General features: G+C 52.3%; 1 protein-coding gene across 1 annotated transcript; it reads right to left on the minus strand.

The window, feature by feature from the left end:
* Window positions 1-1623: 1623 nt before the first annotated feature.
* RAB11FIP3 (RAB11 family interacting protein 3) lies at window positions 1624-23780 on the minus strand (the record flags this gene model as incomplete). The annotated part of the gene is made up of 11 exons (XM_080703277.1): window positions 1624-1737; window positions 1808-1948; window positions 2082-2237; window positions 2452-2589; window positions 3497-3578; window positions 4616-4756; window positions 7374-7477; window positions 8447-8540; window positions 14773-14808; window positions 20454-20603; window positions 23596-23780. 11 exons carry the CDS (start codon window positions 23778-23780, stop codon window positions 1624-1626), a joined length of 1341 nt encoding a protein of 446 aa, XP_080559403.1.
* Window positions 23781-27445: the final 3665 nt, after the last annotated feature.

Here is a 27445-nt window from a genome sequence, read left to right on the forward strand (position 1 = left end):
GAGGAGGTGTCTCATCATCTTCAGACCAGTGTCCCCAGATGCCCTGGGGGGCAGGGCCAGGCCTGTGGCAGCCCACCCCACCCGGCCACCCTGTGGAGGAAGGAGCTGGCCTTTGTGTGTGGTAACAGCTTTAATCTGCAGTGGCTGACATATGGGCAAGACCTTGCTCGCCTACCACCCTCCTGCATCTGGGCAGGAAGAGCCATTTCTCCAGGAGTAGAAGCAGGGGCGGCGTGCAAGTTGGTGGTCAGAATGTCTCTCAGTGTTTCCTGGAAACGCATTTACAGTCACAGCACTGCTGGGCAGTCGGCAGGACAGGCCACAGCCCACATCACAGGGCTGGGACCTGGGCAGAGAGAGGCAGGGCTCCGGTATTTATATATTATACATATATATATATATTTTCATGTGTATACACAGATAGTTTTCTCTCTGGAAAGTATTAAAAAATTGATCAACCTTCAATCTATAAAAAATACCTACTCTACATGATAGAAAAATCTGTCCTCCAAGTTTACACTGATTTACACCCCAGGCTTTCCCCAAAATGTACAGTATGAGGCAACATTTAACTTGCAGTGTGGAAGGGCCGCGCAGAGGGTGTGGGGATGCACGCAGGGCAGCACAGTGCACTCACACTCGTGTGCACACTCACATCTTGGGGGGGCTGGTCCTTATGAGGGTCCCAGTCCACCCAGGGATGGCCGGAGGATGCAGCAGTACCGAAGCCCAGCAGCCTGTGGGTGCTGCAGTCCCAGGTCGACAGGGAGAAGCAAGGCCTCCCTCTGCTCCTAGAGTCCTTGGAGAGCCCACCCCCACCCTCCTGCCAAGTGCACCCTGCACCCTCAGGAAGAATGGCAATTTGAGGGAGCATGGCGTGGGAAATGTGGACTTCGCCTGAGCAGGGAGTCCCTGTCTGCAGAGAAGTGGCACCTGCACCTGGAGTCAGAGGCTAGCAATGTCTACCTGTCCAAGAGCAAGTTCCACAGTCCTGATCTCAGAGAGAATGCCCCAATGATCTCCTGCCTCAGCCCCTCCACAGAGGGTCTGAGCTCCTGAGGGTTATTGTAGCGAGGGTCAGGCTTTGGGATGGCCATGTGGCTTGGAGGCCCTGGACCGGAAGCTGGCCCAATGTGGCTTTTGGCTGTGATGGCCTAAGCATCTCAGGGAGAGTGGGCACCTACAGCTCCCGGCTAGACCTCACACACGCCAGCCTCACCTGCCTGTTCTCCCAACACCTTGTCCGGTGTGCGGATCCAGGGCTTGTGCACCACCCGGGAGAGACCAGGCTTGGGAGCACCCTGAGAGGGTGCTTGTGTAGGCCACTGCAGCCCTATGGGAAGAGGGGGTCTACCTAGAGGGAGTCAGAAGAGCTCACCTCAGCCTAAGAAGCTGTCCCCCACCTTTGCACAGAGGCTTGAGGGCCTACCACAGTGAGCAGAGCAGGACAGGGAGGCCTGGGCCCCTGGAAACTCAAGAACTGACAGCAGCCAGCCTCGCCCTTCCTCCCCTCCCCAGCCAGGCTTGTTCAGCTGTGGGACCTGCTGATCCCAGCTCCTTGTGGAGTGGTGGCTGATCTGGGTGCTGGTAAGGTCCAATCCAGCCCAGGCTGGCTCTGACACTCTACTTGACCTCCAGGATAGACGGGTTGGTCTCCATGATGGCCACGATGATCCTGTCGATGTAGTCCTGAAGGCGGAAGTTAATCTCCTCCTGCTTCTGGATGGCATCCATGAGCTGTGGGGAGAGTGCGGGGTTGGCACCTGGCGTGTGGCCTTTGGGAGCAGGTGGGCTGGGAGAGTCCTACCTCATCTCGGGAGACCGAGCTGATCTCTGCAGCCAGGGACTCGGAGAAGGCCGTGGAGAAGAGGCTCTTGGCGCCCTGAATGCTGAGAGTGATGATCTGCCCGTTCAGCTCATCATTCTGTTCCTTAAGGTTGCGGTTGTCCTGGGGGGCAGTGTCACCGTGGGAAAAGCCCTGGTTGGTGGCTGCACCAGGACTCCCCCAGGAGCATGCTTGGTGCTCCTCATCCCACCCTCCTGAAAGCTTCTGCAGGAGGGTGCAAGGGCCTGACGCCTACCTGCTTGAGCCTGCGGACTTCCTGCTCCAGCTCACTCTCCCTGGCACGGCTGTGGTACTCCTGCAGACCCAGGCTACTGCTGCGGCCCCGCCTCTGCTCAGCTTCCAGCCTGAGAAGCTGCAGATGCTCCAGCTGCTTGCGGAGGTCCTCGATCAGCTGTGAGGCAACCACAGGGCACCTGCTAGCCAGCATGGCCATCTCTGCCCAAGGACACTGACCCATGTTCCAGGATAGCACTGGGTACCGGCTGTAGACAAAAGCTTTGTCCAAGGAACAAAGGGTCCCACTGGTTCCTAAGAGCAGGCTGCACCAGGGAGGGCAGGCGGAGGGGAGGGCAGGCGGAGGGGAGGGGACAGCTGGCTCTGCTCACCTCTTGGGTTGCCTCCTTGTCCCTCTGGAACTGATGCCGCTCATGGCTCAGCCTGTCCCCCATCTTCCTCTTGCTCTCCTGTTCTTCACTGAGCCGTAGTGTCAACCCTTCAATCTCATCCAGCAATTTCTGCTTCTCCTACAAAAACAGACACCTGAGCGGAAACAGCTAACCCAGCAGGTGCACATGGGTAACTCTGCTCTGGACTATCTCCTGGTCCACAATTTTTTTTTTTTTTTTTTTTTTTTTGGTGGTACTGGGGTTCCTGGAAGCCCTTCTACCTCCGGGCTACACTCCCAGACCTATTTTATATTTTTTATTTGGAAACAGGGTCTCTTAAGCCAGCGCGGCTGGCTTCCAACCTGCACAATCCTCCTGTCTCTGCCTCCCAAGCACGGGGATTACAAGCGTGCGCCACCACGCCCGGCTTCTGGTCCACAAATGTTAACAAGGAGGCCCCTGGGTTCAGACTTCCACAGGGCTGTCTGTGGCTTTCTGGCAAGGCTACCCTGCTCTGTGGTCAAGAAACACACAGGTCACAGGTCACAATGGCTGTTTCCCAAGAGGCAGAGCAAGAAGGATCTTGGACCTCTGTTTGGATAGGACCTGCCCCAGGAGTGGTGGGCAGCTCCAGCCTGGCACCTCTAGTTCATAGGAACCAGAGCCTAGGTGGTCTGTGACCATCTGCTGGTATCAGAGCTTCCCAGAGGCCTTGGTGGTGAGCAAGGACAGGGGAGGCCTTAGTAAAGGGCCGGGACATGAAGCCATGGTGCCACCAGTTTGCTCTGCAGAGGATGTTGCTCTCTGCACTTCGACCCTTGGTTGGTCTCTGGGTGGACCTCTGGGCCCCACGGACCTGGAATCCAGGGAGAGCTAGAAGCTGGGTGGGGATAATGCCTCACAGCTGAACGTGGCAGGCCAGTGTTGGCATGCTTCCCTGGGGGGGCCTGATACACACCCTGACGGCCCTGTGAGCATGAAGGGCAGAGCACAGGGGAAAGCCCTTGTTGGCAGAGCCAGGCCAGGCACCCACGGCCACACTCACCTCCTCTAGGCGCTCGATGCTGGCCTTCAGACAGGGTGTGCAAGACCGCAGCTCACTGTTCTCCTCGTCCAGCTGCTGCAGCCTGGGGCACAACAAGGCTGGGATTGCCCTCCAGAAAAGCGCCTCCGCGGGGCAGGGCAGCCCAGCATCTGGAGGACCCTGCCAGGAGCTGCTTCAGACCCAGATATGCACGCTGGCCCTGAACCCGCAAGCACTCCAGGCCAAAGCTTCCCTGCAGCCCACGGCTGCTTCTAAACACATTTTGGTTCTGGAAGAACCTGAGTTTCAGAGGAACAGCAGCCAGTGCAAGATCCCTACAGGCCTCCCATTCACTTCGCCTCATGTGGCTGCTGTCCACCCATGCACACTCTTCACAACCCACACCCAGTGGGCGCAGATTAACCGAACCACACATCCTATGGGCTTCCCACAAAGCCCAGGACCCCACTCGGGGACTCCACATCCGCCCTCGCTTCTCCTTTGTCCCCTGGTCTGTGAGTTTCCCAGACCACTCTACTTCCTGGTGATAAGACCATCCCTAAATTGGGTTTGAGGTTTTCTCATGGTTACACTGGGACAATGGGGTAGGGAAGACTCCACTGTGGTGAGGGCCCTTCTCATCACAGCATACTCGATACCCACACAGCTTGCGGGTCACTGGCTAAGGGGTATCAGCCAGGCAGCCCCTCTGTCTGGTCATGGCTCCGTCTACTCTGTCTCAGGCAGCCGGTCCCTGAACCAGAGGTCCCTGGCCAAACCCCAGGCCACTTCACAGAGAAATCTGGATACTACTTGGAAGTCCTCTGAAAGGAAGGCTATATCTTTTCCCATCTGTTTGGTGATTGATGCCGGGTGCCACTGGACTCCTGCACGTCTTGTTCACAGCAGAGTCATACTCCTATGGGGTTGCTGCCACTTTGCTGGATTATCCCAGCTCTGGACACTGGGCGCTCTTTGTTGGTCCCAGAGTGTGTGTGTAAACATACCAAACATCTACGCCCCCAGCGCTGTGGGGTTCTTTATGTGCATTTCCTCCTCTTTCTACAGTTAACTTTTCCCTAGACCTGGCCGCGTGCAAGGCGGGGTCTTGCCTTCTCTCATCGCTGACACCCTGCCCACCTGGCCTGCAGGTTCTCGATCTCGATGCTCTTTTCCCGCTCCATCTTGCAGAGGAGCTCCTTCTGCTTCCGGGCCTCTTCTAAGACCATCTCTTGAGCTCTCAGCTCCTGTTCCTTCAGCTGTTCCTCCAAGGCATTGGCTCTAGGGCACACGGGAGGGAGAAGTCAACATGCTGGCCAGGCCTACCCGTCCCTTGGCTCAGCTGGGTGGGGCCTGGGGAAGGGCCAGGAGATCTGGAGTCCAAGGGCCACAGCACTCTCCAGGGGTGAACATGACCACAAGCAGAGCGCCCCATAGCGCAAGGAGGCATGCCGGAGCCCCAGCTACAGCAGGTCAGCTGTGTCAAGGGTTTCACACCACACTCAGGCCAAACCCAACTCTGGCTACTGGCACATCTGGGTCCCAGAGGCTGTGGTAGGGCCACAGCCAGGGGACTATGCTCTGCCTCTAGTCCCTTCAGCTCAGGCACCTCCCAGGGTGCCAAGACCCTGGCACCAGCACGGGCCTCGGGACCACCTGCAGGAGCACGTGAGAGATCCTGCCCATGGACAGCGAGGCCCACTGCCCCAGACCTGTTGGTTCTTCTTGGCTCCTCTTTGGTGCATGAAATCGCAGACAATGAGGACAGCCAGACCCCACGGGAAGCTTCTGACACACGTGAAGAAGCATCATGCATGGAGCAGCAGGGGAAACCCACGCCTAACGTGCTCAGGAAGTGAGAGCACCATGTTGAGGAACAGGTTAAAAACAATCCTTGAAAATTAAAAAATATGAGTTCTGGGGTAGAGCTCAGTGGTGGAGCACGTGCTCAGCATGTATAAAGCCCTGGGTTCAGTCCCCAGCACTTAAAAAAAAAAAAAAAGGATTAAAAAGAAATTAAAAAAACGAGAAGCTGGGCGTGATGGCACACACTTATAGTCCCAGCCCTTGGGAGGCTGAGACAGGAGGACTGAAGGATCTCAGCCAGCCTCAGCAACTTAGTGAAACAGTTTCAAAATAAAATAATAAAACAGGGCTGGGGAGTATAGCTCAGAGGCAGAATGTTCCTGGGCTCAATCCCCAATACCAAAGCGGGCGGGGGGAGAGATGCCCAGAGTGAGCACCAAGCCTCAGAGAGGTCTCGGAGCCCAGGAGTATTCCTAACTAGGCACTATATACCCAGCTGAGCTACCACCTGCAGGCAGGGTTGGGTGGATGTGGACACACTTTCAGACACACAGTTCTTGAAGACCTGGGCTCCTGAGTGCCCTGTTCTGGGCAGCTATCAGGAACATCCTCCTCAAGAAATGAGTATGAAAACACAGAAGAAAGCATGGAACCCAGAAAGCAAGCAGCACACAGAATTCTGAGTGATGGCAACAGGGCCGGAGAGTGGCTGGTCCAAGGTGGGGCTAGGTGCTCAAGCATGCTTTTCTGATAGCCAAGGCCAACCCTGAAGAGCCAGCTACCTACAGGAGGCAGGAGGGCCAGAGCCAGCTTCACATGTGGGTCAGGGCTAAATAAATATCTACCAAATAGTCTCTAGCCAGCTCTGGACAGAACCAAACCCCTCTGGGAGCATGTGGCCCCACCCCAGCCCAGTATCAGGGCCTGGCGGGCAGGCCCTTTCCTGGAGAATTCTGGGAGTGGGCTGCTGCCAAGCCAGGATGCACACTCCAGAGGCTCGTCTGCCTTGCTACTGTGGTGTCAGCTTATGCTTGAGAGAGCAGATGGTCCAGATTCGGTTCTCCTGAGCCCGCTCTGCAGGTGAGTGTGCCTGTGCTGCCGGAGGCCTGTGTGTGGGCCACCGGGCCCTCTGATCAGAGGTTGTCGTGCTCTACCTCTGCTTGCTCAGGTGGTGGGCAAGGAAACAGACTCAGGGACAGCCTGACCCGAGCCTCGAGCCTGGCGAAGGCAGCAGCTCAAAGCAAGAGCCTCTCCTGTGATCTCACAAGCCTCTCAGGCCTGCCCACAGCCCCTGCCCATCCTGCTCTGTACAAGAAACACCACTCCAAGTGGGGCAGCCTGGCTCAGAATGCGAGAGCCCCCAGCAGCTCAAGGGAAGCCTGCAGGAGGAGTGGGGAGCAGTCCTCCATGAAAACAACAGAAGCTGGCCTTGGTTCCTTTCTGCACCTTGTCTGCTACTGTGCAACTTCCTCGGCCTGAATTCCTGGGGGACAGGCCCCCACACAGCTGCCTGACCGGCTCCTCCCGTGCAGGCTCCCCTTACTCCTGGCTCACCCACCATCTCCAAGGCCCTGGCACAACGAGGCTCCCAGCCTCCGCTTTCTCGTCTGCCTCCAGTGAGCGAGAGCAGGAGTGGTGTAGGTTGGACGGGCTGCACACAGAGATATTTGCAGCAACAGCCCCTCCCCAGGCATTGATACCATGGTGGGGATACTTCTTCCAGGGGTTCTCAGAAATGGGGCCCCAAGCAAGAGGACCTAATACTGACTGCCAACGGGGCTGTGGGTAGATCCTAGGCCAGCCCTAGGAGCAGACCCAAGTTCTCCAGAGAGACTCGGTACAGCGACACCTACAGTGTGACAAGAAAAACTGTCTCCTTGTGGGTCTGTTTTGGTGCTGGGATGGAGCCCTCGGCCCCTGGCGTGGATTTAATGCCAACGCCTGCACCCTCTCCCTTCTCTGCGGCCCCGTGTGTGTCTAGGTCCAAGACGCCTGGGTGACTGCTCAGCAGCGCCTCACGTCAGCCTGCCGCGGCCCTTGAGCCATGTCCAGCTGTCCAGCCAGAAGCTCTGGGGCAGAGCCAGGTGCTCACCTGTGCACCAGCTGCAGGTTCTCCTGCCTCAGCCGGCCCTGCTGCTCCCCGGCTGCCGCACTGTCCTTCTCCAGCTCCGACACCCGCCTCTCCAGGAAAATGACCTGTGCCACAGGAGCAGAGGCTTGGAATAAGCAGGGGCAGGAAGCACATGTGCCCAGGGACTGGGGTTGGATCCAACTTAATTCTTGGAGACTTTCCCATATACCCAGTGCAGCACAGCTTTCCACAGGGTCACTGTCTTCAAAAGTACAAGAGCACATGCCATGGGGACCCAGGGCCTGAGGGCACCCAGGACCAACTGGCACATGGAGAGCGAAGCTCACACCCCACACACACAAGTGGGGGCCCCTGCTCTGCCAGGCGTAGCCCATGTAGGGGATGAGGGGTGCGGGAGCAGGCGAGGCAGGTGTAGGGGTAGAGGAGAGGCAGAGCAGGAGGAAAGGAGGTACAGGGAGGAGGGGAGAGGTGGCCAGGGGTGCAGGAGCAGCGAGGCAGGTGTAGGAGGTGTGGGGTGAGGTGGGAGGCTAGGGGGCTCCAAGGAGGTGGGGGGTCCCAGGCAAGAGGCTGCCACCTGCCATGCAGCCCAGTGAGGCCCCACCCTGCCTGCTGCACTGCCCGCTGCTTGGGCTGCTAGCTCTGTGTCCACTGCAGGCCCAGCGCCCTCCCCTAGCCATCCCTGAGCATATGGGCCTATCTCACGAACTGAATTTCTGGCTGTCCCCATGCTGCTGCTCCCCCAACCCGACTCACACATGCAGGCGCCTGTGCTGCCTCAAGTGCAGTGCCACAGTCAATGGCTCCCACTGCCTAGCTTCTCCTCTCAGCTGGCTCTGTTCTGGTACCTCTTACTCCATGGCCACTGAACCCCTCCAGGAACTTGCTGAGAGACACGGGCTGAATGGGATCTATTTAGCTCCACAGTGAGCTGCCCAACTTTCCCCGAGTGCCATGACACGGTGCCCAGAGCCTTGCGGAGTGCGCCGCAGCACACGTGGGTGGTCGGTCCTCAGCCCGACTACCTGCCGTCCCCGCTGCCCGTCGCTAGCCTGGCCTTCAGCTCCCAGACCTACCTTGTCAGCGATGTCTTCGTCCAGGCCCTCCACAGGCTCAGGGGGAGGGTCCTCAAGGGCCTCCATGGTCAGGGCCCCTGACTGGTGCAGGTACCTATGGAAGAGAGTCAGCAGCAGAGGAAAGAAGGGGAAAACCCAAATGAGAAGCTCTTCACACACAAACACTAACAGGTCCCTCTGAAGGGCAAGGGGTGGCGTCATGGGCACAGGCCCCCTGCTCCTGGCTGCCACCTTTACCAAGGGGCTGGGAGTGAGCGGGTCATATCCTGCGGCCTCGGAGTCCTCCCAGCGCTCTTTGGAGTCTGACAGAACACAACCTTCCTCTCTGCCTAATGGGATGAGGTACTTTGTACTTGGGTGCAATAAACATCACTCCTCATCCTGATATGGAAGGGTCTTGTCTCCACCAGCCCGTCAAACATTAATTCAGGCCCAGGCTCCTGCACACAACTGCAGTCCTGCTAGGGCCTCACAGGGGTCACACGTGGGGCCCAGATGAGCTGTGCTTCGCAGGCAGCCAGATGTGTGGGTCCAGGGCATTGCCTGTCCAGAGCTGGGGACACCTGATCCCGCAGTCCTGCGCTGACCCCTGTGGACGGAAGGCACTGGACAGGTTCAGACTAACCTCTTTGGCTGTGGTGGGCCTACATCTACATTGGTTTAGCAGAAGTCCACAGTGTATCTCTACAGGTCTGCCAATAGCATGCCTGTGTGCTAAATACTTTCCACATCAGACCCTCATCACTGAGCCAGGCTCCAAAGTTGCCAGCTTGGTGCCCATAGCGGTGTGACCTTGAAAAAAGACTCTCTGAGATTCATGCTTCTATAGAATGGGAATCTGCAGATTTTTTTTTTTTTTAAATCAAGGTCTGAGTTGTGAAAGGCCTCGCTAAGTAGCTGAGGCTGTCCGCAAACCGTGATCCTCCCATCTCCGCCTGGGATCACAAGCATGTACAACCACGCCCTGTTAGATTATTTTTGAAATGATCTAAAGTGCTAGTCTCTGCCAGGCGTGGTGGCGCACGCTTGTAATCCCAGCTTTTAGGAGGCTGAGACTGAAGGATCGCGGTTCGCGGACAGCCTCAGCTACTAAGTGAGGCCCTCCGCAACTTAGTGAGACCCTGTTTCAAAATAACGAATAAAAATAGGGCAGAGAGCGTAACTCAGAGGTCGAATGTCCCTGGGTTCTATCCCCAGCACCACACACACACACACACACACACACAAAGGTAATCTGCAGGTGATTGTGAGGTTCAGACCAGGCCACGTGTATGAACAACTTTACTAAGAGACAACACAGAGTGCGAACTCTACTGAACGCTAATATAACTATACTGAGGTCTGGCGATAGGACTCTGCTGCCTTCAGCTCGGCACCTTTCACCTGGCCACTGAAGATCTAGTATACGTGGTGCACACCTGTAATCCCAGTACCCGGGAGGCGGAGACAGGAGAATCACAAGTTCATGGAGAGCCTCTGCAGCAGGTTGGCGAGGCCTCAGCAACTAGGTGAGATCCTGTTTCAAAAGTGGACTGGGGGTGTAGTTCAGAGGTAGAATATGCCTAGGTTCAACCCCCAGTATAACAAACAAGCAAGCAAACAAACAAAAAACAGAAGTATAATTAGCTTTCAGTACTGGGAATTAAGCCTAGGGGCGTTCTACCTCCGAGCCTCACCCACCCTCAACTCTAGTTTCTGTTGTTGTTGTTTTCAACACTGGGAATTGAACCCAGGGGCGGTCTACCTCTGAGCTACACCCCCAGTCCTATTTCTTTTTCTTTCTTTCTTCAATCCATCCTTTCTTCCTTCCTTCCTTTCTTTCTTCCTTTCCTTTCTCTTTCTTTTTTGTGGGTCTGGGTTGGAACCTAGGGGCAATTGACCTCCAAGCTATACCTCCTGCCCTATTTTTTATTCTTTATTTTGAAACAGGGTCTCACTAACCTGGGGAGGGTCTCATGAAGTAGCTAAGACTGGCCATAAACCTGCAATCCTCCTGTCTCAGCCTCTCAATTACTGAGATTACAAGCATGAGATACATGCCTGACTACCCCAGCTCTATTTTTTGTTCTTTATTTTGAAACGGGTCTCATTAGGTTGTGGAAGGCTTAAATAGCTGAGGCTGGCCTTGAACCTGTGATCCTCCTGTCTCAGCCTCCCAAGTGCTGGGGTTATAAACATGTGCCACCTGGCCTGGCTAGATGGAAGTTTAAATTAAATGTCTCACTCTTTTTTTTTTTTTTTTTTTTTTTTTTTTTTTTTTTGGTGGTACTGGGGTTCCTGGAAGCCCTTCTACCTCTGGGCTACACTCCCAGACCTATTTTTTTAATATATATTTTTTGAAACAGGGTCTCTTAGTCTCTTATGCCAGCGCGACTGGCTTCGAACCTGCGTGATCCTCCTGTCTCCGCCTCCCAAGCGCAGGGATTACAAGCGTGCGCCACCACTCCCGGCCTGTCTCACTCTTTTTTTTGGCTATAATAGGGATGGAACCCAGGTGCATTTTTTCTCTAAGTGACACCCCCAGCCCTATTTTTTATTCTTTATTTTAAACAGGGTCTCACTGAGTTACAAAGGGCCTAAGTAGCTGAGGTTGTCTGTGAATCAGATCCTTCTGTCTCAGCCTCCCAAATGCTGTGATTACAAGTGTGCACCACCACGACTTCACTCTTATTCTTCTCCTTTTTTTTTTTTTTTCCTGGTGGTAATGGGGATGGAACCCAAGGGCATTCTACCTCCGAGCAATATCCTCAGCCCTATTTTTTCTTCTTCTTTTTTTTTTTTTTCAGTACTGGGAATGGAATCCAGGGGCTACACCCCCAGCCCTATTTTATATTTTATTTGGAAACAGGGTCTCTAAGTTGCTGAGAGCCTCACTAAGTAGCTGGAGCTGACTTTGAACGTGTGCGATCCTCCTGTCTCAGCCTCCCACGTACTGGGATTACAAGTGTGTACCAGTGTACCTGGCTATATCAATCTTTTAAAAAAAAATAGTAATTAGCTGGGCATGGTGGCTAATGCGTGTAATCTCATCATTTGGGAGGCTGAGAAAGGAGGATCTGGGTTTGTGGACAGCCTCAGCTACGTAGGCCCTTTGTAACTCTGTCTCAAAATAAAAAATAAAAAAAAAGGCCTGAGGGTGTTGTTTGGAGGTAGAATGTGCCTGGGTTCCATCCCCAGATGATGATAATAATAATGACAATTATTATTATTATTACAGTGAAAATGCCTGCTTCAGCTTATCAATGAATGAAGTTGTTCCCTTTTTAGCATGGACTGAGCTTTTATGTTTCTCTTTTTCCCCACAATTTTTTTTTTTTTTTTTTTTTTTGGGTGGTACTGGGGATGGAACCCAGATTGCCTTCTACCTTTGGGCTACACTCCCAGACCTATTTTATATTTTTTTATTTTGAAACAGGGTCTCTTAAGCCAGCGGAGGCTGGCTTTGAACCTGCGCAATCCTCCTGTCTCAGCCTCCCAAGCGCGGGGATTACACCCGCAAATGTTTTAAAGAGAAAATAAAGCAGGTTTCTTCAAGCCAGGACAGCAAGCACAGTGGATTCTTCTTAGGGTGCTGAGGGCGAGCCTGTTCTCAGCCCAAAGGCGAAGTCCACTCAGCATGGGGAGTGAGGCCTTTGAATTAATCCCAGTCACTCCTCCCCATGCAGGAGGCCCCATCAAAGGGCCCTGGGCACGAGCCTGACCGCCCAAATGGAGGTAGGTCCAGCCTGGCAGGTGGACTCTGTGGCAAGATCCACCCTTCTTCCCACGGGGTTGGGATAATTTTCCTGCTATGGGCCGGTGCCTGGGGAGTCACGTCCAACTCCAGGACAGGATGGGACTAGGCTAAGAGAGGTGAGGGGCAGAAACAGCCCTGAGCCACCACAGATGGCCACTGTAAACCCACGGTCCCAGCCACAGTGCACATGGAAAGGGCTGAAAACTACGCAGTCAGCTTCAACAGCTTCTGTTCCCAAGAATTTAATTGAAGATTTAAGGGCAGACAGGCAGCAGACTAAGTGGGCTCACTGGTAGAGGGACCTGGGGTCCAATTCCCAGTGCTGCAAAAAATATCATATACATTTACACACAAATATACAAGTGTTTGCTTCTGCTTGGTAAACTCTAGCTCGATCACTTGCGGGTTGGGCTTTTTCATACCAAAGTGTGTCTGTGAGGGAATAAACTCTTGGAGGGCATTTCAAAGCATGCTCCTTTACCACAAGGCCCTGCCCCTGGCCTCTGCCAGCCTCTCCAGCTAGCATCACAGATTAGAAGACAGCCTCAGCAGCATAGAGAGACTGCAACCTAGCGAAACTTTGTTTCCAAACAAAAACTAAAAAAAGGGCTGGGGTATAGCTCAGAGGTAGAATGCCCAAGGGTTCAATCTCCAGGACACTTCCCTCTCACACACACAAGGCTGAATATAGCTGTGCATGGTGGCATATGCCTGTAATCCAAGTACTTGGGAGGCTGAGATAGGAGAATTGCATATTTGAGGCCAGTTTGGGCAACATAGTGAGATCCTGTTTCAAAATATAAAAGAAAATAGGATATAGCTTAGAGGTAGAATGACCACAGGTTCAATCCCCAAGACTGGGGTGTCGCTTGAAGGTAGAATGTCCCTGGGCTCAACCCCTAGTACCCCTCCCCCAAAAAAACCATAGCTGGTTATGGTGGTGCATGCCTGTAATCTCAGTACTTGGGAGGCCAAGACAGGAGGACTGCGCAGCCTCAGCAAGTAGTGAAACTCTCATCAACCTAGCAAGACTCTGTTTCCAAACAAAAAATAAAACCAGGATATAGCCCAGAGGTAGAATGTCTGTGGTTCTACCCCCAGTATCACAAACCAATGAACCATGAGGGGATCAGTTGACTCCAGCAGCAGCTTGTCTTAGGGAGGAGACACAGAGGGCAGGGCTCGGCCTGACTCCTACACCTCGCAGACGCTTAGTGCGCCTACAGTGGACTCTCGCGGAGCTGGCCTGGTGTGAGAGTAGGTGTGCGGGAGCGGTGTGGTCCTTCCACAACAGGAAGCCAACAGGCAGCACCCAAGCGGAGGAAGCCCACCCTTCATCGCACCCCACACGGAACCACCAGGCAGGGCGGGCAAAGGCTCGGAGAGACAGGCCCTTCACCAGGTGTCTTCTGGGTAACCTACACCAGCCACAGGCAGTGCCCCTCCAACCCCGCAACACAAGAGCAGGGGGACGCCTAGAGCTTTCAAAAGACACTCTGAGCAGGGCGTGGCGGCACACGCTTGTAGTCCCAGCATTTGAGAAGCGGAAGGACTGCGGTTCTCAGACAACCTCAGCTTACTTGGCAAGGCCCTTCGCAACTCAGTGAGACCCTGTTTCAAAAATAAAAAGACTAAAAACTAGGGCTGGGGTGTAGCTTGCAGGTACAGTGCCCCTAAGCCCTGAAAATTCTACCCACAATCCATCCCTCACAGGAAAAGTACGTTTGAAACATTTTTTTTTTTTTTTTGGTGGTACTGGGGATGGAATCCAGGGGCCTCCTACCTCTGGGCTACACTCCCAGACCTATTTTATATTTTATTTGGAAACAGGGTCTCTTAAACCAGCTGAGGCTGATTTTGAACCTGCGATCCCCCTATCTCCGCCTCCCAAGCACCACACCCAGCTTAAACTCTTTTTTAAACTACAACTAATATTGGGCAGGGTGGTACACACTTATAATCCCAGTACAGACAGGAGGGTTATGGGTGAGAAACAGTCTCAGTAACCTAATAAGATCCTGTTTTAAAATAAAAAATTGAAAAGGCTACAGGTGCAGCTCAGCATGCTCCTTGTGTTCAATTTCCAGTATCACACATGTGCACGTACACATGGACACACACATACACATACTATGACGTCTGCTGAGCACAGGGTACACATCTGTAATCCCAGGACTTGGGAAGCTAAGAAAGGAGGATTGTGGGTTCAAGGCCAGCCTCAGTAACTTAGCAAAGCCTTATTTCAAAATAAAAAGAGCGGCCGGGCGTGGTGGCGCACGCTTGTAATCCCCACGCTTGGGAGGCGGAGACAGGAGGATCGCACAGGTTCGAAGCCAGCCGTGCGCGCTGGCTTAGGAGACCCTGTTTCCAAATAAAAATGTAAAAGTAGGTCTGGGAGTGTAGCCCTGATGTAGAAGGGCTTCCAGGAACCCCAGTACCACCAAAAAAAGAAAAAAATAAAATAAAATAAAAAGAGCTGGGGTGTAGCTCTGGGTTCTATCCCCAGTTCAAAATCAGCAAAACAGAAATCCACCTATAACTACCAATGCATTTCATAACATTTTTACTAAATAACAGAGGTTCTGCTTACCTTGCCACCTTCCTGCTGGAGAGCTGCTTGGCTGGGCTGCACAAAAACCAAACAGGAAAATCATGTCAGGGAGCAGAGGATCAGGAGGAAGCGGGAAGCCTCAGCTGAGGAGATAGCAGGCGCAGGCATGCAGCCCCTGCCCATCACAAGACACCCAGTCAGCGGGAAGTGTGGACACAGCCATGCAGCACGCTCTGCCCAGACCCCTGCCGAGCCTCATGGCTCGCCCTCAAAAGCCCCCAGGTGAAGCCAACCAGACAGCCCGGGTGCCTGCTTCCAGCCCGCCCACTGGCCAGCATTCCATGAGCCCAACTGCCTGAGGTCAGGTCAAGGGGAGTGATGAGCCATCAGAAGCCTCCAGGCCAACGTGAGCAGGCCAGCCTGCCAGCGCCTCAGTCTCGCCCTAGGCACTGACCCTGCGCACCCAAACACCTGCAGGGCAGGATTCAGAGCCCTTGTGACCAATCCAGCCAGCCCCATTGCAGGGACAATGGGAGCCCAGCGCAGCTCCTGTCTCACCCTGAAGTCTGGAATATGACCGCCCTGCGGAACTAGGAGCTCAGGCTGAGGAAAATCACTCCTCGCCTCTCCAGCCTGCACTCCCCCAGGCACCAGGCAGAGAAAGCAGCCACCAGGAAAGGCAGGTGCACCCACCCACTGCACCCCGGCTCCATGCTGCCTTCCAGCCCGCTCCAGTGGAGCTGAGCTCTTCCAGGACACTTTTCCTTTGTGATGTTGCATCCTGTCAGCAGAGGGCGCTGGAGAGGTGAAGCGGGCTCCCGCGGGCTCCTGGTTCTGGAAGCCCCAGGAGCACAGCACCCAGGAACCTCCCTCACTCTGCCCAGAGCCCATGAACAGAGGGCGACCCAGCCTGGCAGGCAGAGGGTGATCTTTCAGCAAGTTCTAGAAGGTGGACACCAACAAGCCCTGAGGCCCAGCATGCTGTGACGCCTGTCAGGCACTTTCCCACAGAATGCGGGCCCAGCAGGGCATGGAGCTGCCCTGGGCAGGCAGGGCACACAGGGGGCCTCAGGAGGCAGCCGTTCCTCACAGTGCTCTCACTGCCGCTCCCACTGGCCACACCCGCTCTCCCTGTCTAGGGAAGCACCCACAAACAGACCGAAGCCTAATGAACTAATACTGACTTAGATTCCCCTGCAGGCATGGACACGGGGCGTTTGCCTTCTGGCCTCACAGGAAGTGGAATGAACAGGCAGCCCAGCAGCAAGTCTAATGGTCTGAAAGAGGACCTGGCAAGACAGACTTCTGTTACCACACCGTGGCCGTGGCCACTGCTGCCCGCACTAGGGTCAGTATGTCTGCTGTCTCACGAGGCAGGCAGGCAGCAACAGCACTGGGTCTCCGGCATGGTCTGAGCCAACACTGGACCCCACTGTCCCTCAGGAGTAGAGAGGGCCTCTTGAAATGGCCCTCTCTCAGCCCTCCTTGGCGGAGCTGCCTCGGGGAGAAGGGCAGCTCCAACTGATGAGAACGGGGGCTGCTGGTCCCACTCGCCTGCACCCATCTGTTCTGGGTCAAGGCCAGCAGAGGCGAGCGTGGCCATCTTGCGTCAGGTCCTCAGCATGGGAATAGAGTACTTCAATGGCAAACTCTTTAGAGAGATGGACACTTGCTTCCTTTCACAAAACACTCGCTGGCAGGAAGGAGAGTACCTGTCCAGGAAGAACACCTGGTCCCTCACTAGCCGAGCCAAGTTCCCCAACCAAGCAGTAAACACCCATCTGAACATGTCAATCAGGTGAAACCAGGTTCCCTAAACCAGGGCCAGCAGGTCTCTGGAATACCCGAGGCCAGACTTCCTCAGTCTTCCAGGAGCACACCCTCCAGAGTGCTTCCAGCTTCCCACAGACATGCCAGGAGGCTCTCCTGATGTTCCTAAACACCGGGAATGCCGGGCCACCCTTCTCTTCCAGTCCCAGGAACCTGCCTGTGCTCTGCTGAAATGCAGGGAACCGGAGAAGGGCCAGACGCACCAAGCAGTGCACGAGGACTGGCCAGTGTGAAGCCCTGCAGGGTGAAGCAGGCACAGACAGGCTCTCAGGAAGCGCAGGCTGCCTCTAACAGACCTCTCAGCATGCAGAAACCATCAGGATGGTCTGCTTTTCTGCCACGTTTACACATTCTCCTGGCCACAGCCCGTGCGGCCGCTCACCTCTGCTCTGCTGGGACCATTGTGGGAAGCTCCATGACCCATCTCCTCTCCAAACCCACCACCTCAGAGCAGCCCACGTAGGAGCTTGCCCATACTACAAGCTAAGCAAACAAGAAGCCTGGGGATGTCAAGATGTACAAGCAACCCCAAGACCTTTCGTATGATGAGTCTGTCCAGTTGTGGGAAAGAGGCAAATGGAGCTCCCTGAAATGCTGACCCAAGCTTAGACTGGTCCCAGGGATGGAGGGCATGAAGGGCTGAGCTCTAAACCTCACAGAAGAGAAGACACAGACAGGGCCCAAGCAAGGTGCAGGAGTAGACATGGCATTTAGGAGCGGGACAGCAAAGCTGGGCTTCTTTTTAACTGGTTCTAAAGCCACCTCACAGAACAGGGGCCCACGGGAGCACACAGGACCCTGATTAAACTAGCATCCCAGAAAGCAATTTACAGATCTGGTTTTGAAGACCAGTATTGAAAGGAATCTTTCAGTAAAGTGCAGGGAGCACCCTCCTCCGCATGCCGGACCACATTTTTCCAGAGACAGCAGCCAGCGAGGCCACTCATGCACACGAGAGGTGACAGGGAGCGGCGGCACGGCGCGGGGCATGCAGGGAGGCTGGGCTCAGGCAGGCCCGCTGTCTGGGCACCCTCCTGCGGGGGGGTACGAGCTGGGCCTGCACACTAGACCAGGAGGGCTCGGCAGCAGGGCTCCCTCAGCCCGGGGCGGGGCAGGCCGGCACTGCAGCCGTTACCTATTCATCTCAAGATCATTCAGGCGGGCGGAAAGATCCTCAAGGCGGTTGATTTGTTTGTGGCACTGGCTACAGTAAAACTCAAAAGCCTCGTCAGTGAGGATGCTGTGCAGCTTTGCAGCAAGTGGGTCGGAGCTAGAGAGACAGAAGCGTAGTTGAGGACAGGACCTGTGAGGGCACCTGTGCTGCCACTCGGCAAAGGGCAGAGGCGTGTCGAGAGAGGAGGCAGAGGCGCCGAGGCTCTCGCTTCTGGGTCGCTGTGTAGCCTTCACCCGAGGAGCCCGTGGTGTCCCCCAGTGGGGCAGGGCTGCACACACGTGCACTGTCACAGAACAGGTGCAGCAGGGGCTTCATCATGAAACAAACCTCCTAGCAAGAGGATCAGCGAGTGCACTGCTTTCTCTCTGGAGCATGAAGTGGTAGCAGAGTGCAGCCCATGGAGTTCACCTGCTGTGCTATTTTAAGAACTGCTCTAGAAAGCACTATTACTGGTGGTGCACGCTTGTAATCTCAGTACTTGGGAAGCTAAGGCAAAAGGATTGCAGATTTGTAGCCAGCCTCAGCTACTTAGTGAGACTTTGTTTCCAAATAAACTATAAAATAGGCCGGGTAGTGGTGGCCCAAGTTTGTAATCCCCACACTTGGGAAGCTGAGAAAGGAGGATCGCACAGGTTCGAAGCCAGCCTCAGCTACTTAGTGAGGCTCTCAGCAACTTAGTGAGACCCTGTTTTAAAATAAAATATAAGCCAGGCGTGGTGGTGGACGCTTGTAATCCCAGCATTCGGGAGGCTGAGACCGGAGGATCGCGATTCCCGGACAACCTCAGCTCCTTAGTGAGGCCCCCTGCAACTCAGTGAGACCCTGTTTCAAAATAAAGAATAAAAAATAAGGAAGGAGGTGTAGCTTGGAGGTTGAATGCCCCTGGGTTCCATTCCCAGACCCTCAAAAAGTAAATAAATAAATAAAATAAAATATAAAATAGGTCAGAGGCATAGCATGGAGGTAGAGGCCCCTGGGTTCCATCCCCAGGACATAAATAAATAAATAATAAATAAATAAATAAATAAATAAATAAATAAATAAATGTAAAATAGGGCTGGGGATGTAGTTCAGGAGTAGAATGCCTCTGGGTTCAATTCCTCACACCATGAAAAAAAAATAAAGGAAAAAACAAGAACTGTATATAGATGGCACAGCACCAATAATTTTGTGTCCTTTGAGATCTGTTAAAAAATTGAGAATTTTCACTGGGTGTGGTGGTGCACACTTGTAATCCCTGAGCTTGGGAGGCTGAGACAGGAGGATTGCACAGGTTCGAAGCCAGCCTCAGCTACTTAGTGAGGTTCTCAGCAACTTTGTTTAGAGGTAGAATGCCTCTAGGTTCAACTCTTAGTTCTGCAAAAATAAAAAAAAAATTGTGAGTTTTATTTGCGGGGATTCTTGAGTGTTTTTTTGTGGGGATGCTGACTGACTCCCTGACCCACTCTGATGGCTCTCGGGCACTGGCAGGGGTGGTGCACCTGCCACTGGAGGCTGGGGTCTGGGAGGCAGACTCATCCCTGGGGCAGCAGGGCACACAAGCTCACAGGTATAGGAAACTAATTTACTCAATTTAAGGAAAGGTGCAGAGGAAAATAAAACATAGCTTAGAAGTTATACTTTAGACAGAAAACATGCAAGAGCCAGGAACAGGCCACACAAAGAGGAAGAAAGTGCACGGTAGGCAGATGCCAGGCCACATTCTGCTGGACAAGCTACTGTTTGCACCTGCACCTCTTGGGAGGATGAGCATCCAGGGACGCCCAGGCCACCCATGGCAGCACCCAGAGAGCTGCAGTGGGCGAGGGGTCCTGGCTCGGCTCAGCCTGGGCCACAGCAATGGCTAGGCAAGGGAAGAATCTTGTGGATACAGGCTTAAGGATTTTCGGCCTCTGCTGTTGGAAAGGGAGCCTCAGGAACCCAGAGGCAAAGCACAGAGGCAGCGACAGGGCGGGTTAGGTCTGGGCCGCTGAAGGCCAGGAAGGGCCCAATGTGCCCAAGTCCCCTGGACGGGCACAGGGCCCAGACTGGATTCTCCTGTGATCTCCTCAGGCACAGTCTAAGAGTACTGGCTCCACCACTCATCACAGCTGTTACTCAAAGCCAGAACTTTCTGGGGAGTTTGGAATGTTAGGTAATTATAAGGAAATTAATCTAAGGATTCACTTGTGAGTTTTCTTTTCTTTTTTTTCTTCTTTTTGTAGCACTGGGGATTCAACTAAGGGGGATCCTGCCTCAGCACTACACCCTCAGCCCTGTTTTATTCTTTATTTTAAAACAGGGTCTCACTAAGTTGCAGAGGGCCTCACTAAGTACCTTAGGCTGTCCCCGAACTGTGATCCTCCTGTCAGAGCCTCCCAAGTACTGGGATTATAATCGTGCACCACCATGCCCAGCTCACTTATCATTTTAAAGCCTCTCTCAAAATAAGCCACGGACCATGAAATGATCCATGAACAGCAGCCAAGCATCCCACAAGCCCAGTTCCAGGCAAGGTTTCCAGCCTCATGGTGAGGCTGAGATCTCGGATTAGGAGTGACCTGGGATATAACTGGACAAGAGAGATTTCAGCCAACTCTCACCCAGATACAAATTTAAGATTTGGGGTGTGGCATATTTATAAAGTAAGTTTCCACTTACTGATTTAGGAACAAAAAGGAGAACTGTCCCTGAGTACAGGGGAAGAGAGGCGGGGGGGGGGGGCGGGGATTCTTACCTGGGGGTGAGGAGGGCAGGGTCGGCACAGCCCAGCTCCCTGCTGCAGAGGGCATCTGGAGACAGCTCTGCCTCGCTGCCCTCGCCATAGTCCTCAAAGTGCTCCTCACCGCCAATCACCATGACCACAGCCTGGCTGCGGGGACGGGTTCTGTAAGGCAACACAGAGACCCTGACTCAGGTCCTCCCAGAGCTTTAATAAAGTATAGACAGGTGAGCCGGGCGTGGTGGCGCACACTTGTAATCCCTGCACTTGGGAGGCAGAGACAGGAGAATCGCGCAGGTTCAAAGCCAGCCTTGCTGACTTGAGAGACCCTGTTTCCAAATAAAAATATAAAAATAGGTCTGGGAGTGTAGCCTGGAGGTAGAAGGGCTTCCAGGAACCCCAGTGCCACCAAAAAAATAATAAAAAAATAAAGTATAGACAGGTGAAATAGATATCAATGGAATATCCCAGCATCAGTGCAAACATGTGCAGTTTTAAACCCTTCCACAAGGATGTGCGCACCGCATGCCCTAGTACATCTCAGTTTGCACCAGCGATACGACATGTGCTTGCTGGACCCCAGAGAGTACAGCAGTGCCTGGCCCCACAGCCCCCTTTCACATCAATCAACCACATGGCTGGGGACAAGAGGCCCAAGGCCAGCAAGTCCCACAGTTTCTTCACTGAGGCTACAGAAAACAGGTGATATTAAGTCAGGTGTAGTGGCATACATCTGTAATCCTAGTACTTGGGAGGTTGAGACCGGAGGATCACAGGTTCAAGATCAGCCTCAGCAACACAGACTCAACAACCCAACAAGACCATTTCAAAATAAAAAATAAAATAGGGCTGGAGATGGAGCTCAGAAGTATGATGCCCCTGGGTTTAATCCTCAGTATCACAATAAATAAATTAAGATAGATAGATTTTAAAAGATGTGACATTAGCTTAGAACCAACTGCATCCTTGTCCCTAATAAGTTTCTCAAATATCTGTCCCCCAAAAGATTTACTTTTTTTTTTTTTTTTTTTTTTTTTTTTTGCAGTACGAGGGATGGAACTCAGGGGCATTCTACCTCCAAGGTATACCCCTAGCCCTATTTTTTATTTTATTTTTATTTTTTTACTTTTTATTTTTGGTGGTAATGGGGTTCCTGGAAACCCTTCTACCTCTGGGCTACACTCCCAGATGTATTTTATATTTTTATTTGGAAACAGGGTCTCTTAAACCAGCACGGCTGGCTTCGAACCTGCACGATTCTCCTGTCTCCGCCTCCCAAGCACGGGGATTACAAGCGTGCGCCACCACGCCCGGCTATTCTTTTTTTGAAAAAGAGTCTCACAGAATTGCAAAGGACCTTACTAAGTAGCTGAGGCTGGCCACGAACTGCAATCCTCTTGTCTCAGCCTCCCAAATGCTGAGATTATAAGCGTGTGCTACCATGCCTGGCTAGATGTACAGTTTTTAAAAACAAGCAAGAAGCCAAACATGGTGGCCCATGCTTGTAATCCTGTACTAAAACAAAATAAAATAGGGCTGGGGCTGTAGCTCAGAGGGTTTAAAATTAATCATGCCCTAAGTAATTAACACACACACACACACACACACACACACACACACACACACACTCAAAAGCACTTTGGGAAGAGTAAAGGAGTAGGAATAAGCCTCTGTAACACACACACCTCCTAAAGACTCACAACCAAAATATGTAGAGCCTTAGAAATCAGCAGAGAAAGAGACAACCCAACAAACCAGCCGGGCACTGCCTCATGTTTGCAAGATGATGTTTTGGGACACACAGCCAGGCTCCATGGCTTATGCGATATCTGAGGTCACATCTGTACCCCAAAAGCAAAGCAGAAGCTGGGTGCAGCAGCACAAGCTTGTAATCCCAGGACTCGAGAGACAGGAGGACTGTAGGTTTGTGGCCAGCCTGTTACTTAGCGAGTCCCTCTGTAACTTAGACTCTGTTTCAAAAATAAAGAATACAAAATAGCCGGGCGTGGTGGTGCACGCTTGTAATCCCCGCGCTTGGGAGGCGGAGACAGGAGGATCGCGCAGGTTCGAAGCCAGCCGCGTGCGCTGGCTTAGGAGACCCTGTTTCCAAATAAAAATGTAAAAATAGGTCTGGGAGTGTAGCCCAGAGGTAGCAGGGCTTCCAGGAACCCCAGTACCACCAAAAAAAAAAAAAAAAAAAAAGAATACAAAATAAGGATGGGGATGTGGCTTGGAGGTAACGCTTTGCATTCAATCCTCAGTACTAAAAGAAAAAAGAAAAAAAAGTGAAGAAAGTTGCTGTCACAGAGACATGGCCTGCAAAGCAAAACATTTACAACTATCAGGCGCTTCACAGAAGCCTGACCTCTGCAATATAAGCAATAGCAGGCACTTCACAGAACAGGAGCCCAAGTGGGCAGGCACTGCACCAGGAAAAGGTGCTTGGCCTCTGGCCTCCGCACTGCAGCAGAGCCACAGACCGTCAGGGCGCCACAGGGCGAGCAGGCTGGTGGTCCACGCCCAGAGCCCCCGAGCTGTCTGCGGCTGCAGAGCAGCACAGGCGCTTTAAGACTGCAGTATGGGCCCAGCACCCAATATCCCACTCTCCGAGATGCTGGTCACCAAGACACATAGACTGCTCAGGGCCGCTTTACACTCAGTCACTGACATTAAAATAAGTGAAAAGCACAGCGTATTTGCACATTGGAATACCCTAGTGATAATGAAATAAATGATTCAACAAATATGCAGAGAAAGGCCTAAATCTCAGCAGTGAGTAAAAAGCCCCAAACTGTGAGGGATGCACTGGAAGCGAAAGAAACAGAAGCAGCAAAACAAAAACATCGTGGTCTAATCGCAGTGGCTTCCAGGGCAGTGTGGGTGAGAACAAGAGCTGCTTCTTGTGAAGCTGACCCTCCTTTTCCTATCCACCTGGGAAAGCTTCTGCAGGCCTTCTCCAGCAGGGCTGAAGACACCCTGGGGGCAGGGCAGGGCTCAGTGAGGGCACAATCCTGAAGACCAAGGTAAAGCCGGCCTCCGGCAGGGAAGTCACCGGCAGCAGTGTGCAGCAGGCGTGGCCGACCCCGCCCGTGACCCAACAGTGTTGCTCCCGAATGCGTCTGTGGGCACACCGTCCCCCAAGCCTCTCAGTACAGACCTGCCCGGGAGCAGCAGCAGCGCACCGTGGTCGGGCTCCTCCATGGCATCCAGGCACTCGGAGGGCACCGCAGAGCCGCCTGCGCTGTCAGCGTCCCCCTCAGGCTGCAGCTCAGGGTGCACCAGGGTGCTGGTGTCCTCATCTGTGAAGGTCTCACACTCGCTGTAGGTGCTCTCGGAGCCCATGTACGCGCTGTCCGTCACCTCGGTGGCCTGGGAGAGAGCACCGAGAGTCAGGAGGGCAGCAGCAGAGGCCGATAAGACCCAGCACCGGCAAAGGCCAGCCACATCTCTAGCCAGGCGTGCTGATGCGTTTCTGTAATCTGAGTACCTGGAAGGCTGAGACAGGAGGATGACAGGTTCTTCAGGGACAGCCTCAGCAAGTCATGGGACTCAGCAACTTAGCAAAACCATGTTTCAGAAACAAAAACTAGCCGGGCGTGGTGGCGCACGCTTGTAATCCCAGCATCTGGGAGGCTGAGAGCGGAGGATCGCGGTTCGAGAACAACCTCAACTACTTAGTGAGGCCCTCTGCAACTCCATGAGACCCTGTTTCAAAATAAAGAATATAGAGCTGGGGGTGTCACTCAGAGATAGAATGCCCCTGGGTTCTATCCCCAGTACCATAAAAAAAAAAAAAAAACTATAAAGAACTGGGGGGTATAGCAGAGAAGTAGAATACCCAAGCAATGAGGGATGGAACCTTGGGGGCACTCTACCACTGAACTATATTCCCAACCCTTTTTATTTGGAGACTGTCTAAACTGACAGGCTGACCTTGAACTTCTGATTCTCCTGCCTCAGCCTCCTGAGTAGGGGATTACAGGTGTGCACCATTTTGCACATTTCATGTAAAAATGAAAAATAGGCTGGATGTGGTGGCGCACATTTATAATCCCAGCATCTGGGAGGCTGAAACAGGTTGCCCCATGGTTCCATCCCTAGTACAGGAAAAGAAAAATAATAAATAAATAAAAATAAAAATAGATAAAAGTAGAATGTAACTATTGCCACAAAGTTCATTGCTGTCAGAATAAAAATTTACTTTATTAATGCAAAAGGAATATATGAATCTATTTCTTTAAAAGTCTACAGATTTTGCTGGGCATGGTGACACATGCTTGTAATCCCAGCATTTGGAAGGCTGAGACAGGAGGATCGTGGTTCACAGACAGCATCAACTACTTATTGAGGCCCTTTGCAACTCAGTGAGACCCTGTTTCAAAATAAAGAATAAAAAATAGGGTTGGGGGTGTAGCTTGGAGGTAGAATGCCCCTGGGTTCAATCCCCAATACCCCCCACACACAGTCTACAGATTTTTTTTTATTATGGTACAGCCTTTTAAAATTATGTTTTAAAATTATACAAATGAAAAATATGCCATCCCACAAAGTTTGGGGGTTCTTCTCAACTTTGCAGAAACATACTGGTGCTCTCATGACCAGAGGTGAGATGACAGTAATTACCCAGTTAATTTGCTAACACTTGTCATGGTTACCAGTGTAGCTTGTCAGATTCTGCCATTTGACACACCATTGAAAAGCTTTTAATTCCTGGTTTTCAACTTTTAGAATGACTGTTGCAGTTTTTTTGTTTTGTTTTGTTTTGTTTTTTGCAGGTCTGGGGATGGAATCCAGGGTCATTCGACCTCCGAGCTACACCCCCTGCCCTATTATTTTTATTCTTTATCTTGAAACCGGGTCTCACTGAGTTGCAGAGGGCCTCACTAAGTAGCTGAGGCTGTCCACGAACCACGATCCTCCAGTCTCAGCCTCCTGAATGCTGGGATTACAAGCATGCGCCACCATGTCTGGCATCCTATTTTTTATTCTTAATTTTGAAACAGGGCCTCACCGAGTTGCAAAGGGCCTCAATAAGTAGCTGAGGCTGTCCGCAAACCACAATCCTTCAGTCTCCGCCTCCAGAATGCAGGGATTACAAGCATGCGCCACCACGCCCAGCTATTAGTTTTTATTTGGCTGTTTAAAACCAAAGCCAGCTATTTAACTATGATTTTATAGGCACTATTGGGCAATATACAGTATATGGTGTACTTACCTGTCCACTCTTGAGCATTGCTTACAGCCTTTAAAAAGGACACTGTACTATGAAATACTGTCATATTTGCTATTTCTTGGTAGGTGTAGTTTTAACTTTGATCTGAATAAAAGCATGGCACCAAAAAAATAGAATGAAATGAAAAATAGGCACCTAAGAGCAAATAAAAATACTTAGGAACCCCTCCCCCCCGGGTACTGGAGATGGAACCCAGGGTCTCATATGTGCTAGGCATATGTTCTCAGCCCTGGGGCGGGGCGTGTGTGTGTGTTACTGCAGACTGAACCCAGCGGCATGCCACCTCCAAGCCACATCCACATCCCTATTTTCTTTCTTTCTTTTTATGTGGATCATACTGAGAATGGCACACATTCAGGCAGTGCTTGGTGTCCCCCACTCCCCCTCAATTGAGTGTCGAGGCTGACCGTGCTGCATTCATACTTTTATACATGTTCGGATGCAGCTCCTCCATCAATCAACCTCAGCCTTCTTCCTCTCTACCCTTCTATTTCAGCTTAGCTGAGGTTTCCCTTATTTATTCCTTATTTTCAAACAGGGTTTCACTAAGTTGCTGAGGCTGTCATCAAACCTGCAACCTGTAATCTTCCTATCTCAGCCTCCCCAGTACTGGGATTACAGGCATGTGCCACCATACTCATCTGCTCATCTGGGAGTCTTTTTTTTTTTTTTTTTTTTTTTTTTTTTGCGGTCCTGGGGGTAGAACCAGGGGCATTCTACCTCCAAACTATACCCCAGCCCTATTTTTTATTCTTTATTTTGAAATTCAGTCTGAGTTGCAAAGGGCCTTACTAAGTAGCTGAGGCTGTTCACAAACTAGATCCTCCTATCTCAGCCTCCCAAATGCTGGGATTACAAACGTGCACCACCATGCCCAACTCTTGGGAGCCCCTTTTTTTGTGTGTGTGGTACTGGGGATGGAACCCAGGGGCATCAGACCTCCAAGATACACCTCCTGCCCCCCCCCCCTTTTTGGTGGTACTGGGGTTCCTGGAAGCCCTTCTACCTCTGGGCTATACTCCCAGGCCTATTTTTTTTTTTTTAATTAAAATTTGGAAACAGAGTCTCTTAAACCAGCATGGCTGGCTTCGAACCTGCGAGATCCTCCTGTTTCCACCTCCCAAGCCCGGGGATTACAAGTGTACGTCACCGCACCCAGGCCCTATTTTTTATTCTTTGTTTTGAAACAGGGTCTCACTAAGTTGCGGAGGGCCTCACTAAGTAGCTGAGGCTATCAGCAAACTTCCAGCCTCAGCCTCCCAGAATGCTGGGATCACAAGTGTGCCACCACGACTGGCTGGGAGTCCTTTTTAAACTCAGTCAAATAAACATACCTAAGACACACACAAAGTATCTATCCCAACAGAACCTGTCTTTCTGTGACAGGTATGTATGGGAACTATTTATATCCAAGTAACACTCAAAGTGTCTTTTCTTTTTGGTACTAGGGATTGAACCCAGGGGCATTCTACACCCAGAAGGCCTCACTAACTTGCGGAGGCTGGTCACAAACCTGCAATCCTTCTGTGTCAGCCTCCCAGTGCTGGGATTACAAGTATACACGTGTGAACGATCACACCTGGCTTTTTTTTTTAAAATAGAATCTTGGTAAATTGCTGAGGCTGTTCTTGAACTTCAATCCTCCAGTCTCAGCCGTCCAAGTACTGAGAGCGTAGGTGTGCGCCACCATACTACACGGCCCAGTGTGAGTCTTTTTAAATCTGTGTCCAGGCTGCCACTGTGATATCAAGGCCAAAGCCTAGCCTCAAAAGGC

The sequence above is a fragment of the Muscardinus avellanarius genome (assembly GCF_963383645.1).
Source record: "Muscardinus avellanarius genome assembly, chromosome: 10".
Taxonomy (NCBI): Eukaryota; Metazoa; Chordata; class Mammalia; order Rodentia; family Gliridae; genus Muscardinus; species Muscardinus avellanarius.